This window comes from Salminus brasiliensis, chromosome 18, assembly GCF_030463535.1.
Source record: "Salminus brasiliensis chromosome 18, fSalBra1.hap2, whole genome shotgun sequence".
NCBI lineage: Eukaryota > Metazoa > Chordata > Actinopteri > Characiformes > Bryconidae > Salminus > Salminus brasiliensis.
Genome location: NC_132895.1, coordinates 9,133,730 through 9,155,080, shown reverse-complemented (window position 1 = coordinate 9,155,080; position 21,351 = coordinate 9,133,730). Strand labels below are relative to the sequence as shown.

The 21,351-nt window shown below is 41.3% G+C and overlaps 1 protein-coding gene across 7 annotated transcripts in view; it reads left to right on the top strand.

The window, feature by feature from the left end:
• The window catches only part of nedd4l (NEDD4 like E3 ubiquitin protein ligase), a 127,985-nt gene extending 115,449 nt beyond the window's left edge, over nt 1-12,536 (top strand). For all 7 annotated transcript variants that reach the window (XM_072662669.1, XM_072662665.1, XM_072662666.1 and 4 more), the window contains 11 exons: nt 611-840; nt 5,427-5,548; nt 5,685-5,755; nt 5,853-5,948; nt 6,161-6,234; nt 6,334-6,394; nt 6,523-6,582; nt 7,764-7,871; nt 9,083-9,179; nt 9,775-9,847; nt 9,963-12,536. In XM_072662669.1, the coding sequence (XP_072518770.1) occupies nt 611-840; nt 5,427-5,548; nt 5,685-5,755; nt 5,853-5,948; nt 6,161-6,234; nt 6,334-6,394; nt 6,523-6,582; nt 7,764-7,871; nt 9,083-9,179; nt 9,775-9,847; nt 9,963-10,065 (1,095 nt within the window). In that variant the 3' untranslated portion in view covers nt 10,066-12,536. The remainder of the gene's footprint in view (nt 1-610; nt 841-5,426; nt 5,549-5,684; nt 5,756-5,852; nt 5,949-6,160; nt 6,235-6,333; nt 6,395-6,522; nt 6,583-7,763; nt 7,872-9,082; nt 9,180-9,774; nt 9,848-9,962) is intronic.
• The last annotated feature ends 8,815 nt before the right edge of the window (nt 12,537-21,351 follow it).

Sequence of the window (21,351 nt, the reverse complement as noted above, 5' to 3'; positions counted from 1 at the left end):
TGAGCTGGCTCTGGTGGGTCTAAACAGTGTTAGGCAGTGATATGTTCAGAGCTGATTCTGGTGTTAATGAGCTGGTTCTGGTGGAGCTGAAGAGTGGTAGATGGCGATATGTTAATGAGCTGGTTCTGGTGACGTTGGGAAAATGGTGATTACTGAACAGGCTGCTTTAGATCCATATATGGGCTGAAAGGACTTTGGAGAGAACGGCACCTTTCGTAACTGTATTTCCGTGTTATTTTAAGCTTCTGTATTTCAATAAATCGAAGGAAATTCAGTTGACCCTCATAGGGGCTCTTTAAGGAATGGCTGCTCGCTTAACCACAGTTGACGCTCTGCCGCTGCAGCATTACAAATGGATTGTTTTCATTTTCCACTTTTAAACGCTTCCATTACCCATCCATTACAGCTCTCTCCTACTGGCCTTCTGATTAGATCGGGGCATCCTTACTCATTTGAAAGGAAGTGTATTACTGCATAACTGTCTGTCTGCCTGTCTGTCTGTCTCGGTCTGCCTCCTCTTTAAAATATATTTTCATCATCGCTCTCTCTCCCTCTTTCTCGCTCTCTGTTCCTCTATGTCTCTCGCTCTCTCTTTCTCTCCCTCTCTCAGGCGGATATTCCAAACCGGTTTGAGATGAAGCTCCACCGGGGGAACATTTTTGAAGAATCATACAGACGGATAATGTCTCTAAAGCGGCCGGACGTGCTGAAGGCTCGCCTGTGGATCGAGTTCGAGTCAGAGAAGGGTTTGGACTATGGGGGTGTGGCCAGAGAGTGGTTCTTCCTTCTCTCCAAGGAGATGTTCAACCCTTATTATGGGCTGTTTGAGTACTCAGCCACGTAAGTGTCAGACCCCTACACTCTTCTGAAGGCATTAAAATGTGATTTACATCATTTCCATTCTCACCTGAAGTATAGAAAGTCAGCCAAGACATATATTCCATATCGCAGACTGGGGTTCAATTCTCCAGCCAGGCAAGTACACCCCACTATAGCAGTAATAGTGTTTGGCCAAGATCTGCCTGTGTAACATGATTCAAATGTTATGCAGTAAAAACAGCAGCTAAATGCTGTAAAGGTAAATCTAACAAGCAGGGAAAGCTTTATTCAAAAGTTCAAGCAGATTTCAGACAAGAGGTCTCTGTTACTCGCTCAAATGTCAGTAATCCAGTAATTAAATTAAAATGCTGCTTCATCAGCAAACAAGAAATGCTGTCTTGTGTTTTTATAGGGCTGTAAAAATTACATTATACATTTCGTGTTATCAATACATCATACATATGGGTTATTATTATTATTATTATTATTATTATATAAATACTTACATACACTACATGTCCAAATATTTGTGGACATTCTGATGAATACCTTCAGATACTGTAAGTAGCCCCCATTGCACGTGCAAGTGAGATGTGCAAATGCACACACACAGCTTATCTGTATCCTGTAGCAACGTATCGCCAATAAAATATCACAGCTAAACATGAACCTATTGGCACCATGCCTAATGCGAGGTGTTGGCTAAAGGGGTATAAGGCCCCCCAGCATTGAGCTCTCGATCCTCTGCAATGATGGTGATGATGCTCCATTTAATACTTTTGAAAGGAGTTTGGGATGATGTGGGGTGTTGATCATCCAACATCCTGACCTCACTAATGCTCTGGTCATTGGATGCATCCAAATCCTTTCTGTTTTGTTCATAGTGTATGGAATACATATGGGATATACTATTATTATTATTATTATTATTATGACACACAGGTACTTACTTTACCGCTATAAATTATGGCCTTAACATACGCGTGTTGCCTCGTATAGGTTGTTAAGGATGTGTTTGGGAAGGTAAAGATAGCATGGTCTGCTCTTTCTTCATGAACTAAGCTAACTACTAGTTTTTCCAGAGGTAGTGACAAACTGCAGTAGGCAGAAAGCAAGGACCTCCACATTTGCATCAGCATTATTAGCTCATCTAAAGAGGCAGCCTCTGCTACTGATCTGACGTGAAAGCTACTGATTTTCTATCAGTCTTAAAGTCTGTTTTTCTATGTGGTGTTCTTTATGCAGCTAAATATATACCCACATTAGAGGCGAGGGGATGATTAGTGGTGTTTTGGTATTATTTGGATGTTCCATCCCTACGTTCAGTCACTCACAGCCTTGTCATTTCCGGATTACAGTGCACCCAAAGTGTTGTTGTAGTCAAATCTCCAGCGTTTTGTTTGAGTGATTGCTTTTGTGATGTTTGACCACAACGGTCTTCTGTTGAGTCACTGGTTTTGGTGGGTCGAGACAGTAGGAGTAGCGGCATTGGTCATAAAAACAATCACGGCTATGAATCAACATGATGTGGGAATGGCTGAGGAGAGCACCTAGGAATGTGTGGCTACGGATAAAAATATTTGGCTTTGCCCTGAAATAGAAGAATGTGTCTTGCTGCTGTTTGGGCCCTGGGCAATTGCACCCCCTGCTGGCCCACTGGTATTTCAATTCTGCTGATAAAACTTTCCTTTGTGCCCTGGGCAGCACATACTCCACGTTTCAGATTTGCTGGTTAAAACCTCACTTTAAATGTAAAAATTACCCGATTAGATGAATGGTGGGATAGTTCTGGTTCTAAAAATCTGTTTGGCTAGTTATGTATTAAGCCTTTAAAGCCTGAACCTCTAGATAATTGCCAGAAAAGTACAGTTATTCAAAACGTTAATTATCACACTGATGTTGCAGAGGTCTCCAAAACTCAAATATGATGCACAATGATGTATTGGCAAACCAAATTATAAAAAAAACATTGTGCTCTTCATGGAATAGCCTTTGACTGTTTATGGACTATGTTGCATGGATAGAGAGTTCTTTATTATCATAAATATGATATATTATTATTATGTTGTTTAAATGAGTATTATTTATTCATTTTAATTAGGTATGTCCTGCATATTTGAATAGATTAGGTATCGGCTTAAGTCTTTGTTTTAACCACAGTGTTCCGAGCACACTGGTGTCCTTAAGGCACCAATAACTGACATTATTGCCCATCCGGCAGCAGCAGTGCGGATGTTCTCAGAAGGTAAATAAAGGAGTTGAGGTTCTGCAGTGTGGAGCTATTTTACAGTGGAACATGAAAACAGACCATAATATCTGATTCTTTATTAAACTCTCACTGAAACGCTCTGTTTTACCAGCGGGAGAACCGGAGAACCGCCCTCGCCTTGCTCTGTTTATAAACCAGAACTGAAGAGTCTAATAGGCTAATGCTAACACACTCACACACACACACACTATAGAAACCCAAATTCCAGGACACTATAAACAAGGTTATTATTACACATCAGTAGACCAACATCAGATATCAGTCCAGGGTGTGTCCCACTGCACACGCACAGGAAGTTGGAGCTGATTGGTCAGGGAGAAGAGTCAGACTGGATTATAAGATATTAAACACTATAAAACAGTCATTTTCAGAAACGTTTCAATTAGACTAAATCAATCAGTCCAGAATGTCTGATTATAGAAACTGATAGTAAAAATAAAGGCATTTTACTGATCGGATTAATCAGCAGCTCGTCTGATCTAAACTGTGGGGCTTGATTATTATTTATACACACACAGAGATCAGTATTGGCTGATACGCAGCATTAAGAGACTCTGATCAGATCAGGGGTCAAAATAACCTGATCAGGACTATTTTTCATTATTGAATTATACACTAAATATTGCATGCATCATATCATATTTTGGATGATACAATGCTCACTTTACTACAGTTAAAATGTGACTTCCTGTGTTTAGTTTAGGGCTAACCTAGTCAGAAAGGTCTACGGTTGTAGAGGTTACTGATTAAAAGGCAGCCCCTCTTGTACCATTCATTTTCTTTCTGGTCCAGAAGTTTGTCCAAAGCAGCTGCTGCTAACCCAGTTTCCTCTGTCTGGGCTATATTTAGCCGAGTCTATGTGTAGCTGTAGCAGTATTTCATCTGTTCTCCGTGGGGGAAATCTCTGAGCAATAAATAATGTACACTTTACTCGACCAGAGATGATGTTCTTTTAGTGCATTTTATTCTGGCTGCTCAGCCGCTCCGCTGTATGCTCTCAGAGCAGTCAAGACAGACGCCACACGCAGCTGTCGGTTCCTCTCACTTTCTCTCCCTCCATCCGTCACTTCCCTCCCCTCATCTATCTCACTTATTATCTCCTTTTTTTTTTTTCCCGCTTTCTGCTCATTTGTCCTCATTTCCTGGGCTAGGTTGGCTGGCTGGGTTAAAGTAGGTCTGCTGAGAATGAACCTTGGCTTCCACTTTGACACTTTCTCACATTGCAGTTGAAATATTTCAGCCTTCAGGAGCAGACCTGGCCCCCTGGAAATTGTCTAAAACCACACCTCAGCAGTACGTTGCAGTGGTGGTGTTTGGTCAAGGATGGTAGGGTTTGGTAGAGAACAGTGAAGTGTAGTGGGGAATGATGGTGCGGTTGTTTTTTGGAGGGGGGATAATAATGGTCCTTGCCAAAGAATAATGGTGTTCATGGAGACGGAGGGTGTTTGATAGAAAATGATAGTGTTGGGTGAAAGTGATTGTGTTTGGTTTAGATGGTGGTGTTTGGTGAAGAATGATGGTATTTGTCGGAGAAGGTCCGATTGTGTTGAGGTCAGATTGATGATGTCTGGAAGAGAAAATTGTGTTTGGAGAAGGATTGTGTTGGGGTTAAATTGGTGGTGTTGTGTAGATAAAATGGATGTTTAGTAGAGAACATTGGTGTTTGGTGGAGAAGGACAGTGTTAGGTTGTGATGTCTGAATAGTGTTGGGTTGTAAAGAATAGTGTTAGATTGAGATTGATGGTGTTTGGTAGAGAATGACTGTGTTAGATTTTGAAGCTGTTTGGAGAAGGATAGTGTTGGGTTGGGAAGGATAGTGTTTAGTAGGGAAAACTGATTGGAGATGGATGGAGTTGGACTTATATTGGTGGTGTTTGGAGAAAATGGATGTTTAGTATAGAACATTGGTGTTTGGTGGAGAGAAACAGTGTTTGGTAGGGATGCTGTTTGGAAAAGTGGATAGTGTTGGGTTGCAAAGAATAGTGTTAAGGTGCGAAGGATAGTGTTAGATTGAGATTGATGGTGTTTGGTAGAGAAAACTGATTGAAGAAGGATGGTGTTGGGTTAAGGAGGATGGTGTTTGAGAGTGGTGGTTTTAGAGAATAGTGGTGTTTGAAGGGTAGTGTTAAGTTGAGAAAGGTGGTGTTTGATTTAGAACTGTAATGTTTGGTGGAGGATGATGGTGCTGTATTTAGAATGATGGTCCTCAGCTTTCACCTACGTCTGGGTTTGGTGGTCATTAGACAAGAACTAAGTAATAACGATACAGTGACCTTTAACTTGCGTACAGGGAAACCTATTGGCCTGCAACTCATTTTGTTCTCCTGCTTATCTACAGAGACAACTACACACTTCAGATCAACCCCAACTCAGGCCTCTGCAATGAAGACCATCTCTCTTACTTCAAGTTCATCGGCCGAGTAGCAGGAATGGCTGTTTACCATGGCAAACTGTTGGATGGTATGTTGGCCAGTCATTGGCCTTAACTTTTGAACATTCAGCATTTCCTTGTCTCTTCTGGTGATCACTTCAGGATCTGTCTTTTGGACGTTATGTGCTGTTTGATGTGGAGATCTCTGTATGTTTTGTTTGGTAGGTTTCTTCATCCGTCCTTTCTACAAGATGATGCTGGGAAAGCAGATCACGTTGAATGACATGGAGTCAGTGGTAAGCTATGAAGAACTTTTAATATAGTGGGTAATTACAGATGTTTTAAAGAAAGCATATTAGTGTGTGAAACATCTGTGTGTGTGTTGTTTTTTAGGACAGTGAATACTACAACTCGCTGAAGTGGATTCTGGAGAATGACCCAATGGAACTAGACTTGCGGTTCTGCATCGATGAGGACAACTTTGGACAGGTAACCACAACTTTACCTGGATCTGTTCAGCCTTATATTATGGAGCAGATGTTCATAGTCTTGGTGCTGGAATACCGCAGACTGCCTTGCAGAATGTAGCTTTGCCTCCTCCCAACACTGCAGGGCAGTGGTGAAGTCAGTAGCAGGAAAGAGAACCCACTATCAAATGCCATGCAAAAAGTTAATTTCCTGCTGTCCGTTTCTTCTTTCAGACATACCAAGTGGATCTGAAGCCAAGTGGCTCGGATTTAGTCGTCACCAACGACAACAAAAAGGAGTATATCGAGTAAGTCCTTCAGTCTCATAGGCTGCTATTGATGCCTTTTAGAGAAGAATTCCCTTGCATTGCCTCATAACTGTCCTCATGTTTCCTCTCTCTGATCAGTCTGGTCATACAGTGGAGGTTTGTTAACCGGGTCCAGAAACAGATGAATGCCTTCATGGAGGTAAAGAACTAAATTCTGTTTTGCCACATTTACAAATCCTGCCAATAGGTGGCAGTGTGTCCTAAAGGTTGAGCTTTTGTTCTGTATGAATTTTGTTTATAATCTTGATTAAATTTTCTTTCTCATAGGGATTCACAGAACTCATCCTCATTGACTTAATCAAAATCTTTGATGAGAACGAGTTGGAGGTAATAATCACACTTTGCAAATACACTCATACATGCACCTAGTTCTACTGTACTTTACACCACACAAAGAGAGCTGCATTAGGATGTACATTACATGGACATTGACTCAAGCACTTAAAGATCACTGGCCATTTAATATATATATATATAGGTGACTGGGTCCAGGAAAAGACAATCTAAGACAATCTATGAAGCAGCGGCTCATTGTGATCCATCACCTCACAACTTCCAGGACTTACTACTGCTAACGTCTTAATACCAGATACCACAGGATACCTTTAAAGGTCTTGTGGAGTCCATGCCTCCAATGCTTAGATCTGTTGTGACGGCACAAGATAGACCAATTCTGCGATAGGCAGAGGTGCTAATGTTATATTTAATATTATATTAAGAAAGGATACAAGTGAGAAAGTATACAGACACGCATAAAGTGGTTATCTCCAGTTTGCAGAATCATCTTGTGTGTTTCCAGTTCCTAAATGAGGCAGTGACACTCTCTTCCTTCACTTTTCCAAAATGGAAAATTGGCCTTCCCACCTTTTGAGAAACAAAATAAAATGATGTAGCAATTTAATCTTAAAAATTGCTATAGAATCATTCTGATGCTTCACTGACTGAATAGGGAGAATATCAGCTCTGCCAGTGTATCTCCAAGTCAGAACGCTGCACCTGTTCTATGTAACTTTGGTGGAGGTGCACAGGACCTCTGTTTAGATCTGTGTAACGCTGCATAACGCGAGTCACGTTTGTGTGAAATCCTTATATAATCCTTTACATATTGCTCCACCACCTCAGTCCATATGCTTCCTTACCTTTCAGTGACTGTTCTGTATTTCTCAGCTTGTCATCAAATGCATGTGTACAGCTGTCCATGAGGGGTGTTTAAAATGTGATTTCGTATTTGTGGCAATGGTGTACGAGTGAATTACTCTCCCCAACTGTAGGGGGAGCTCTGGAATGAAAAGAATGCCAGTTCTCGCTAAACTAGTACTTTAACTCTTAAGGGTCTGTATGTAGGTCCACACTGCCTCAACACACTCACAAACACAGACACTTGTATTAGACACGTTAGTTTTATAGTAGCTACTGAATCATTTACAGTAGTTCATAATTGGTTATTGATTGAGTTGAAATGCCTGTGATTGGTCGGTAAGTGATTAACAGTGTGTTCTGTTCTGCAGCTGCTGATGTGTGGTCTGGGGGATGTGGATGTTAATGACTGGAGGCAGCACTCGGTCTATAAAAATGGCTACTGCCCAAATCATCCAGTCATTCAGTGGTTCTGGAAGGTAAGCAGCGATCCTGTGTGTTTGTGTTACTTTTTGTTTGTTTTTGTTTTTTTAAGAATAAGAGTTGGTGTGACCCTTGAGTGTGTGCATGTGCATTTGCAGGGGGGGGCACCCGCTCTGTTCGAGCAAAGCAATCACAGCAGATCAAAGTCTTTTTGATGTGATGCTCATGCAGTGTTTGCTCTGATGAAAGAACCACTGAGCACATCAAAACTGCCTTATCAGTAGACTGGAGTCAGGCCACACACACACACACACACACACACACACACTCACTCTCTGGCTGTGTTTAGACAGTCATACATAGACATTTGATAAAAGACATTCATAAATAAATGTGTGTTTATATACATATATATATATATATATATATATATATACAGTGGGGAGAACAAGTATTTGATACACTGCTGATTTTTCAGGTTTTCCCACTTGCAAAGCATGTAGAAGACTGTAATTTTTATCATAGGTACTCTTCAACTGTGAGTGATGGAATCTAAAACAAAAATCCAGAAAAATACATTGTATGATTTTTAAATAATTAATTTCCATTTTATTCTGAGAAAGAACTTTTGTTATTGACCAAATACTTATTTTCCACCATTATTTGCAAATAAATTCTTTAAAAATCAGACAATGTGATTTTTTTTTTTTCTCATTTTGTCTCTCATAGTTGAGGTCTCTATCTTTTTAAGTGGGAGAACTTGCACAATTGGTGACTGACTAAATACTTCCCCCCCCCTACTCTGTGTGTGTGTGTGTGTGTGTGTGTGTGTAATCTCACTTCTGAGATTATGATTATTAAAAACCTAAGAGTTATTAGCAGTACTAGAACTGGCTGTATTTGTTTGCATTCAGCCACAAGAGCATTAGTGATGTCAGGTTGTTGGAGCATTAGTTTTGGACCACAGCTGCATTCCAGCTAATCCCAAAGGTACTGAATTGAGCGTTGTCACTCCAGAGAATGCTGCTCCACAGACCACCATGCTTTATGCCCCACTAGCCAATGCTTGGCATTGAGCATGATGACCTTTTTAGCTAAAAGCATTCTGTAAACTGAGACCCAGTTTCTTAGTCATGTAGGTTAGTCTTGTTTTACTGTAGTTTTAGGTCACATTTCTACTGAAATGTATGAATGCAAGCATGCATACCATGTTATTCACATTTTAATTAAAACATTTATTTAATTTCATATGATATTATTATTATAGGCCGTGTTGTTGATGGACGCTGAGAAGAGGATTCGGTTGCTGCAGTTCGTCACAGGAACATCCAGAGTGCCTATGAACGGCTTTGCTGAGCTCTACGGTGAGGACATCACACTCATACATACATACATATACACTACAGTAAATATGTGTTCCAGCCATTTGATTGTTCATATTTGTGGCAATAAAGGACTGTGAAAGCCACTGTAGCATGTAATACATACCTAAGCCTTTTTTTTTATCCAAATCTGAAGGCCAATTACCCAATCCCCATTTGCGTGAACTCCCCCATTACTAGCAATGCCCCCAACACTAGACCGCCTCTTGTCGAACTAGGCAGCCAGCACGCTCGTAAAGTGTGACTCCCTAGCTCCAATTTAAAAGCTAATAGGCGGCTGTGCTGACCAACATCACAGTATGAGTAACGTGGGACGGAATGCCATCAACCCAGCCCTGAGAGAGCAAGGCCAGTTGTGCTCTCTCTGACTGCGGCTGCTGATGGCAAGCAGTTTGCAAATTGACATTTTTCTAAATACAGAGTGAGAAAGTTGATCAAAACGTCAAGTATACCACAAGACCATCTAAATAAGCTGAACAAATCAGTTAATTTACCTTAAAATATGCAATTTTTTAAGTTACTCATGTATATTTTGCTCATGTTTCCTTTACTAAGTCCTGCTGTGTGTGTATTATAGGTTCGAATGGGCCGCAGCTGTTTACCATCGAGCAATGGGGAACACCAGATAAACTGCCCCGTGCTCACACATGGTAAGATCCTCTGAACTTAGCCTCTACTATAAACCAGACCAGCTTCAGTCCTGAATTTGTTTATTAAATTTGCTTTTTGATTCTAAACTCTTCCTTTTTTTTTTTTGCCCTGCAGCTTTAACCGGCTGGACCTGCCAGCCTACGAGTCGTTTGATGACCTGAGGGAGAAGCTGCTGATGGCAGTGGAGAACGCCCAGGGCTTTGAGGGAGTGGACTAAAGAGAGAAGAAGACGGCCACAAAAATATCTGCGAAACACAGACTGTACACACCACACAGAAACACACACTCACACACAAGCTGCCATTGTATGGCCCAACCCAAGCGCCTGAAGCAGCATTATCAGAACAGTAATGCATGTGTCCGTGTGCCGAGGATCCAGTGTGGACTCATAGAGACGCACAGAGACTTACAGTAGACAATATAGCACTCAGCAGAGTCCTTTAATACTGCTCTCTTCTCTACTTTCCTCTTCTCTTATTCTGTCCTTCCCTCTTTCTCTTCCCTGCTCTTTTCCTTCCCTTCCTTTCCTTTCCCTTCCCACCCCTCATCTCCTTCCCTTCCTGGCCCCCTTCTTTTCCCCTTCCTTTCCTTTCCCTTCCCACCCCTCATCTCCTTCCCTTCCTGGCCCCCTTCTTTTCCCCTTCCTTTCCTTTCCCTTCCCACCCCTCATCTCCTTCCCTTCCTGGCCCCCTTCTTTTCTCCTTTCCTTTCCCTAGTTTCTTCAACACTACTGTTCTACTTCTGTTCCCTTTCCTCCATGCCTCCCTTCCCATCCATTACACTCAATTTCCTTCCTTTCAATCTTTTCTTCTCTGTCTCTTCCCTTCCATTACATTCCCTTTCTTTCCCTCTTCTCTTCAACACTCTTCTCCATCCTTTCCCTCCCTGTTCTTTCTATACCCTTTTCTCCTTCTTGCTCGCACTTTCTGGTGCTCTCTCTCGCTCTCTCTCTCTCTCGCTTTTTCTCTCTCTCGCTCTCTCTCTCTCTCTCTCTCTCAGAAACAGATACATTTCTGTACTTCTTTCTTTACTAGCCTCAGAGGAGCATGGCCTTGAAAAAGAAGAAAAAAAAAAACCACAAACAGACTTTTTCATTTGGTGATGTAATGAAAGGCGCTGGGTAGTTTTAATGCAGCCAACAGGGGAACTACTACAGTCACCCTTATCAGGTCTAACCACCAGATTACCTTAGGAAAAACAGCCGATCACGGGACGAAGAGCAACTCCTCATCCTGTCTCTCCTCCTCTTCGCTCCTCCTGCAAGGATTATTTTCTCTCTCTTTTTTTTATCTTCCTTTGCAAAGCCAAGAAGGAAAAAGGATGTTCATAATCATTTTTAAATTTTTTATTATTGATCATGGTTTATTGTTCTGATTATAGTATCATGCTTCTTGCGGAGTGCGCCGGTATTTGTACGGATAATGTGGTTTACAATTTTAGAAAATGTTATCAAAAAAAAAAAAAAAAAAGAAGAAACAATATCATTCTGGATCTGGCCAGGCTGTGACAAACGGAATATCATTACTATCGCTGTGGGCAGAAAACATGATCAACGTGGTTATTGTAGTGCTAAAAAAAACAAACTGGCATGAACATGTATCTTTGTGTTTTTGATATGATTACATAGTAATTATGAAGCTACTCACTTTTCCTGCTCGAGTGAATAAACCCTGGAGAAGAGGGGGAAGACCAATAGGACATGTACATGAGTTTGGTTTTCTTCACAACTGTATTATTATTATTATTATTATCATTAATATTATTATTATCATTATACTGATATAATGCTGTAAATTAGTTTGTTTTTTGGGGGGAGGGAGGGAGGGAGGGAAAGGGGTACAAACTTTTAATTCTGCCACTGTATGTATTAAAGCTTCTGTAAGTATTAACATGAATGAATGGTTGAAGATGTGAACGTTCTGACTGAGAAGTGAACGTGCTGCAGACTCTTTTAGTACAGAACACGCCTTTATCCCTTCCTAACTTTCCCCTTTTCGGTCATTTCATGACGTTTATTTACTTTCTTTTCACTTTTTTCGCTCATTTTTTCCATCAGTTTTCATTCTAAACACCACTGAACCTATAAGGGCACTTTAACAGTCACTCACGAGGGTCGTGGGTTTGATGTTTGTCTTTTATTATTAACTTGAATGTGACTTTACTATATATATGTATTTTTTTTCCCTGTTCAGAGCACTCAAAATACCTGGTGCAATATCTCTAGTCTGTTCTCTGCCTGCTGCTAACTTACAGAACACTCAGTCGTGGAGCGAGGCTTTCGGACGATGCTAAAACTGGCCTCAGTGGTGGCTCGTCCAGGGTCAGGTTTGACAGTCTGATCGCTTGGATGCAGAACAGGCCTAAATTAGTTCAACACTGACTCTGGATCAGCACTGTAGGCCAGTTTTTAATCTCAGACTGCTCCTTTTCTTACTGGTTCTCTGTTCACTTTCTCTCTTCTCTTATTGGTCACTCTCTTCCTGAACGTGGCTCAATAGATTTTGTGAGACTCTTCTTCTTCTTTCTTACTTTTCTTGTTTTTATTTTCCTTTTTCTCTCTTTTTTTTGTAGGGGGCTGTTTTTTTTTTAATTGATGGGGAATTGTTCGCCTTGTTTTGATTCCTTGTCCCACGAGCCCTTGCGATTCGTATAACTTTGGTCAAATTAAACTGACGAATGCAAACTCTATTCGAGCTCCTGTCTGGGATTATTTCCGATTCTCTCGTGTCTGTGGGCGTGAAATGGTACGGACAGTACTGTCTGAATGTCTGAGACCACACTTCTGTTTAAGCTCCAATCTACACAGTTCATTTTTCAAAAGACTCTCTAGATAGATAAACTACGCATTAGGAAGCATCAAATGTCAAAGGATAATAAGGGTGGGAGGAAAAACTGGAGTTTATGAAATGCTGAGAAAATGAGACCCCTGCAAGAACTGGTAGACCCCTAGAACTGCTTGTATCAGACATAGCATTAATACCACCTTCTTGTTTTTACACACCCGTTTCTCTGCATACTTTGTTAGCCCCTTTTCACCCTGTTCTTCAATGGTCAGGGCTCCACAGGGCTGACCACCATAGAGCAGGTATTATTTGGGTGGTGGGTTATTTCTCAGAACTGCAGTGACACTGACATGGTGGTGGGGAGTGTGTCAGTAGTGTGTGTTGCGCTGCTGGTACACGTGGATCGGACACAGCAGTGCTGCTGGAGTGTTTAAACACTGTGTCCACTCTTAGACACTCCTACACCTACTTGGCCCACCTTGTAGATGTGAAGTCAGAGACAGAAGCTCTCTGATGAAGGACGAGACTGTGCAGCAACAGATCAGTGCTCACAGGATGCTGTTGGTGGACTATTCTCAGTCCAGCTTTGACTCTGGGGTGTTTAAAAGCTCCAGCAGCACTGCTGTTTGATCCACTCATACCTGCGCAACACCCAACCATGTCATACCTGCTCTGTCTCCTACATTACAGTCAGCTCCACTTACTGATTTGTGTTAATGTTATGACTGATTGGTGTAAACACAGTTTATCTTTGGGAGAGAGAAGAAAGTGAAGCTTCACTTTAGTTTCAGATCTGCGGAAACCCAAAGGTTCATCCTTTTACTGTGAGAACATGGCTTAATGTAATGGATTTTTGCTTTTAAGGAAGGGACTGATCACCTGACCTCATTCCAGCCCTCAGCGTCACTGAATGTTTGGGGTTATCTGAATGTGAAAAGCAAAAAATTAGACTACCCAAGTGATCTCTCTTATTGCACAGCAGTGCTGTGGTCAGAAACTGACTAATGATGAGTATGGATCAAGGGGGGCTGGTGAATTCTGCAGAAGAGCCACAGTCTGTAACTGTACACCTACATAATGTACCGGGTAAGATTGGTAAAGCTCATGGGGTGGTAATTGTTTTGAGGGTAGGGGGTTCTAATGGACTGTGGACTGTGTGGACTTGCAATAAATATGCACATACGGCATCTAAGTCAGTGGTGAGATAACTACTGAAAGTAACAATGACAGCCCTGAATGCCATTGCAGGTACCTTTTAACAGATACATGTATTCATATGAGAATTCTGCTTTAGTGTGAGCAACATTTCAAGAGTGTTATAATGAAGATCAGTACAACTGTGATTTTGCCACTGTCTATCATCACTCAGTTTGCACAAAATGTCCAACTTCTTTTTCCAGACGGGCCACAACAGCAGAAGACCACGTCTGGTTCCACTACTGGCCGCCAAGAACAGAAAGCTGAGGCTGCAGTGGGAACAGGCTCACCAGAACTAGACAGCTGAACATGACCATGAGTTCAGTCTTCTTCAGTGGCCTTCACAATCAACAGATCCAAATCCAGTAATGGCTTTAGGGTGTGGATCTCAAGCTGGTTATCATCAAAGTGCCAACAAACCTGCCAGTCTGAAATCAAAGTATAATAAGACACTATGTCCAAATGTTTGTGGACACGCCTTCTAATGAATGCTTTCAGTTATGTTAAGTTGGACCAATTGCTGACACATAGATGTGCAAATGGGCACACAGCAAATATCAAAATCTAGTAGAAAGCCTTCCGTGGTCGGTAGAGACAGTAACTCCAGCAAAAGCAGGATGAACTCTTTTTAAATAACCTTGATTTTGGAAGAAACAATGAATGAGCGGGTGTCCCAATATTTTTGTCCATTAAGTGAAAGGGCTTTTCTTGTTGCCACTGAAATTGCAGAGGCATTAACCTATCTTCTGTAGAACAATCAAATGGCCCCCATAGTTGGCAGCGTCTATGGCCACGGGTATAACGTGTTTCAGCCAATCAGATCATGCATACAGGACTAACTGCTGTGTAGTGAATTGTGACACACTCTCTTAGAACAGCCTGTCTGATTTCTTGTTCTAGCTTAAACCCCAGCATGTTTGCCACCGTGGTTGGGAAACTGCAGTTCCCTCATATTGACTCTGGCCTGCAGCTTAAGGCTGGTCATTGCTCCACGGTGTCAGGTTAAGATGTACTGCACTCCATGTTTGACCAACCAGCCCCAAGTAGGCCAGAGGCCAGGTAAACAAGGGCAAAGCCATATCAGCACAGGATTGGGGGTGGGGGAGAATTCTGTGAGCTGACGGACCCATTTCATGTAAAATGCTTGTCGATAAGTGAACTGTGTAAGTCTGGCCCCCATTCACCTTCTAATCTAGTTCAAGGCCCTGGTGTGTTTTCACTGTACACAGCAGGCCAGAGCAGAGTTGCACAATGTCAGAGGCTAAACGGTAGGCATAACATTAGCACCACAGGTGAGGTGAAAAACATTGATCATCTTCATTTATCTTTAAGTGAACAGTCAGTTCACTGTCATGTTCTAGGCGACTGGGTCAGAACATGTCCATAACATCAGGCAGGTCTTGTGGGTTTTTTCTGGAATCCAGTGATCTAGAGTACCTACCAAAAGTGAGGAGCCAGTAACAGGGTCATGGGCAACTAAGGCTCATTGATGTGATTCATGGAGGTCCCACCTCACAACTAAGAGGACTGATCTGCTGCCAAGGTCTTGGTGCCAGATACCACAGGACACCTTCAGGCCTCGATCGGTCAGATCTGTTGTGGAGGAACAAGGAGGCCCACTTAATATTAGGCGCTCAATATTTAGGTACAAATGTTATGGCTGATCAGTGCTGAACACATTTTTTGGTTCAGCTTAGATTATGAAGACCTGAGGAATTACTGCCACTTAGACGAAGCTAAAACCAGTATAAGTATAGTACGGAAAAGCTGTTCAGTACTGTTTGACTGTGCTCGACTGATTTCCTGGTAATTAAGGCTGAGTTTCCGTGCTGCTTCCAGCATTCTGACCTGCCACATGTAGAAAGGTACTCGGTTCATCAGGAGCTTATCAGTCTCAAGGACGTGCAAACACATGCAACTCCAAAACACGTGGATTCTAAGAAAAAGCCCACCTGCATTCAGATATGACCAGCCCCCCTTGCAACGGCACTGTCTATAAGTGTCACGTCCCTTTTGTTAGGTTTGGCTGAAAGTGTCCTACCTTCTTTGCTGGAATTTGCAAGCATGGGCAACGTTTAATGGAATTGGCTAGCAATGTACTTCTTCCTGTGCTGGATTTGTCTGGCAATATCCTGACTCATGTTCTGGGTTTTGCTTGTAAAAAAAACAAACAAAAAAAAAAAACCTATGTTTAGACTGGCTAGTAATAAAGTGCAAGTCTTGGGTTTGCTTACTAATGTGCCTCATGTGCTGGGTTCAGGTTTAGCTAGTAATGAACTGCCTCCTGTGCTGAGTTTGGATTTAACTACTAATGAGCTGCCTCCTGTGCTGGGTTTGGGTAGTAATGCACTGCCTCCTGTGCTGGGTTTGGGTTTTGGTAGTAATGTACTGCCTCCTGTGCTGGGTTTGGGTTTGGGTAGTAATGCACTGCCTCCTGTGCTGGGTTTGGGTTTGGGTAGTAATGCACTGCCTCCTGTGCTGGGTTTGGGTTTGGGTAGTAATGCACTGCCTCCTGTGCTGGGTTTGGGTTTGGGTAGTAATGCACTGCCTCCTGTGCTGGGTTTGGGTTTGGGTAGTAATGCACTGCCTCCTGTGCTGGGTTTGGGTTTGGGTAGTAATGCACTGCCTCCTGTGCTGGGTTTAGGTTTGGCTAGTAATGAACTGCCTCCTGTGCTGGGTTTGGGTTTGGGTAGTAATGAACTGCCTCCTGTGCTGGGTTTGGGTTTGGGTAGTAATGCACTGCCTCCTGTGCTGGGTTTGGGTTTGGGTAGTAATGCACTGCCTCCTGTGCTGGGTTTAGGTTTGGCTAGTAATGAACTGCCTCATGTGCTGGGTTTGGGTTTGGCTAGTAATGAACTGCCTCATGTGCTGGGTTTGGGTTTGGGTAGTAATGAACTGCCTCATGTGCTGGGTTTGGGTTTGGGTAGTAATGCACTGCCTCCTGTGCTGGGTTTGAGTTTGGCTATTAATGACTTGCGTCCTACACTGGAAGTGAATAGCAACGTCCCATCTCTTGTGCTGGGTTTGGAAAGTAATGTCCTGCCTTTTGTGGTATGTTAGATTAGCTCTGTCCTGTCTACTGTCCTAGGATTGACTAGCAATGTCCTGCATGTTGTTCTGGTATTGGCTAGCAATATCCTGTCTCCTGTGCTGGGTCATAGTGTCCCACCTTCTGTTCTGGGATTGGCCAGTGATGTCCTGCCTCCTGTACTCAGACTGACTAGCAATGTCCCAAGTCCTGTAGCGGGATGTCTAGCAATGTCCCGTCCTTCTGTTTCCTGGGATAGGCTAGTCATATCCTTCCTCTTGTGCTGGGACTGTCTTGTAGTTTTCATGGATTTATGGATCTTATGGATCCACAGGCCCGCCACTCTAGAAACAGCTTTCTACTGGAAGGATAACAGTCCTCTCTGATCCAGTGTAGCCAATTACAGAATCACAGATTGAAGTTTGGGCATGTAGTAGACTCTAGCAAACATCTCTTGCTACCAAGGCTTTATTAGAGGGATGGAATAAATGGGCAGGACTTTGTGCTAACAGACAACAAATCCAGGAAGCCAATCAGATCCCACTAAATTGCTATCCACAGTAAACTTGACAGGTAAGCAAAGATCCTTTGGGGGCATGAAATTGTCTGTCTGGTACTTACAAAAGCAAGTCATTTATACTCATAGATGGCCAATCACACTAGCTCAGCCAATCCTAGAGCAAATGTGATTTAAAACCCAGTGTTAAGTGTTAAAGCCCATGTTAGAAATCTGACCTGAAAAAGAGAGGACATGTCCCTACACATATCTACACTTTAGATTTGACAGGTCTCCACTTTAGTCTTTTCAGGTTTTCTTATTAATTCTTCACTACAGTACATAAGAAGATATAGGCCACACAGTTTTAGCTAATGGAAGACCGTTGATCTATATGTTGAGGATGAGACATTTTCCTACAAGTACACTTTATTTACCATGTTTGCACTAAATGTAAGGTCTCCCACAGTGGGTGACTGGTGGAAAAGCATCAATTTGCTAATAGTAGACTATATAGAATATATAGATTAAATACTTAAGGTATTGGCTTTTATACATTTCTCTAATGTTTCTTGCATTTAAATCTTCAAGTTGCCTTTTTTACTCTCTTAGAAGCTTCCTACTCTGCTATAAGCATATTTAATAAATGCAGTAGTGTTAGTTATTAAGCTAGTAGTAGTTAATAAGAGTCCTCTTTGAGAATCTCTTTGTTTTTGTTTGGTGCTGAGCTGGCTGGCGTTCACCAGGTGAGCAACGAGCTGTTCACTGAAATGTGTCGGATAGAAAACGAAAGGTCCATTTATTTATTTTTCTTAATTTTCCAGAAGGCCCTGGTTTTGGGTGAGTGACCTCCCCTCCATGTCTCGACTGATCAATAGCGCTCCGAGCTTATCTCATACTTCCATTTACTGTTTGACTAAACCCCCTCAGGCCACATAAAGAGGAGCCTGACCAGAAGGACATGGTCAGCAAACAGTCATGAAGCTCAGAGCATGGAGAGTGGGATTGTACCTCACATGTCTGTTCAGAGGGAGTCCGCTGCAGTAGAGTTTGTGTAGGAGTGAAAGTCTGTTAGAACATTAGACACGTAGGTCTTTCAGAATATGATTGAGAATTAGTTATTATTGTTATCCAGTGAACTCGCACGCACACATGAAGACCAGCGTGCTTGACGGCAGCCATCTTTGAACTCTGGGCCAATGGTGAGTTTTTTTATGTGTAGATTTAAGAAGTTTAGAGTGTTTTTCTCTTCAGTCGATAGTTATTTCAATTCACGTAGTCAGAGTTGGTCAAATAGTCGTCAGTCTATACCGGATTTTTACACACTGTGTTTATTTATTTATTTATTTTTTTACAGTATTTAAAGGAAACTATGCATTTTGCATTTTCTAACATTTTATAGTAAATTAATGAATAGAAATAACCTAAAGCTAAAGCAGTTAACTAATATTAACTTAATATTAATAATAAGTTAACATAACATAACTAATAATGTTATTTTGGAATTATTTCAGAAATTATGAATGTAATTAAAATATTGTTTTATTATTATTTATATATAAAATAATTATTTATATATTTATATTATCATTTTTAACTTTATATAATTTAGTAAAAAGTCTACATAATACTAAGTACTGGTTCTTTGACTTTGGCTCAATAATGGAACCTTTTGGGTGCTATATACACCAGTAAAAGGGGTTCTGCAAGGGTTCTTAGGTAAAGGTGATGGTTCTATATTGGGAATTCTTGAATGGTTCTTGGATTGGTTAAATTATCCTTTATATACGAGAAAAAACTTTCTGTGGGAGTTTTTTTTTTATATAGAATTTTCAGAAATGATAATCTCTAGCACCATAAACGGTTCCACTCGTCAAATAATCAATTTGCTTAGAGGGTAGAACCATGTACAAGAGATTTTCCTGAAGTATGAGAAACCATTTAACCATTTAAATTTAATCAGGTCTTCAGATGTTTTTACAAAGATTCTGACTTTTCCAGTGTTTTCTTATTTGGAATTTGTTCAGTTTATGAGGACAATGGGATCTAATTCAAGAAAAGTTTTTAGGACAATATTAGTGAATGAGGCCCACTGTCTTTCTTAAAGAACTTATTGTCTTATTGTCCTGTTCTCTCAAAGCGGACAACTCTGCTGTTTATCTGCTTCAGTATTCAGATTGATTCAGGGGACGTTTAGTAAACAGAAGCTCTGTGGAGGAGAGGTTTAGTATCTCAGCAATATTTTAGCTGTACAAAGCAGGTCTTCTGCACTCTTCTGACCCAGGGTCAGCAAATACACCAAACAGCTGCGTTAACATACTGAGATTGGACTGGCAGCTCAGAGAGAGAGAGAGAGAGAGAGAGAGAGAGAGAGGACTAAACATTAATGCTGCGGGTGTTTACCATTAAAGCTTAGACTAAGGCTTAATGTTGGTTCAAATGTAACCGAAACTTCCAAGTAATTGTAGGTTTCAAAGTGTGGATTCAAGGCAGGAACCTTTTAGGAACACAACAGACACAGCCCTGCCCCACCTCTCCCATAGGCTGTGGTACTTTAAGGCCTCTGTAGCTGTGGAGTGTGACAATGGTGTTTGTGTTGTCTAAAATCAAACGCCATTATCACACTAAATAACTATGAAGTGACCAGCACCAACCCTCTGGACAGGAGGATGTGGCTTCCAGGGACAACAAAACTGCAGCATCCCTTACTTTCAGGACTGCTAAACTGTGCTGCATCTACACAGACTATTATTATATTATATTATATTATATCATATCATATTATAGATCTACATTAAAAGTATTAGACTTTTTCCTTCACCTTATTTGTTCCATAGCTGCATTTCATTGGCTTATACTTGTACTTTCTCATTGACAATAAAGTTGAATCTAATCTAATATCAGACTGTATTGTGAGTGCAGTGTGTGTGTGTGTTTGTGTGTGTGTGTGTGTGTGTGTGTGTGTGTGTGTGTGTGTGTGTGTGAGGTAGCTGTGAGGTGGAGTTTGAGGTTTTGTTTTGTGTATTTTTTGTATATTTTGACAATCTGCATTAGCAAACCACTCTTGTCACTACCATTTGTGGTTGGTGCACAGCTGTAGCTAACATAGTAATGCTAATGTAATTGGGCCCTCATGACGTCAGGGGCCTTCACATCACTACTCTGCATTAATGTGAGTGGTAAAGGAGTATTAATATCTCACTGAATTTGCTGGAATTCAATAAAACAAACAAATAAAAAATAATCCCATGTCTCTGGATTAAGGTGACCCTCACCTCTGGATGAACGAATCAGAGAGGTGCATTTTTGAGCTAAGCCCCACCCCTCTTCCTCAAAAAGGTTAGCATTTGTTTGTTAGATATAATTAAACGTAGTAACTATAGAATTTAAGATGTACCCCATATCTCATTCACTGTAGTACTTTATTGTTGTGTTTTAGGTGGATATGATTTAATATTTTTTCATATTTATGTATGAAATCTTGATCTTGATGTGAGATGCACATATCTGCTGTTTGTACAGTAAAGTATAGCCACTAGATACTATGTGATCTATATGGCATGCCTTATTCAAACACCACATTTAGGATGGGTTGGTCAGGCTCACGTTGAGGAGGTCTCCAAAGCATAAGCCTGCAAACACTAAACAAAAAGGGTTCTTCATATTACTGAAATGGGTTCTTTGACTCGGAACAAGCATAGAACCCTTTTTGGTCAAACATAGAAACTTACACAAGAGGTTTTTCTTTTATATAAAGAACACTTTTAGAGGCAAAGAACCAGTTAAGCATAAGCATGTTGCCATGCTTTTATACAGAACCACTGCCTGGTTCCTTGCCTGGTTCTATCTAGAGTGCATACATGGTTCTTTGTGTGGTGAAATGGTTCTAGTGTCTGGATCTTCATAGAACCCTCTTTTCTTAGCGTGTACCAAAAGACTTCATTTCCAATGCATCGTCCACATAAGCACACCAATAGTGACCCATACTGGTAGCAGAGC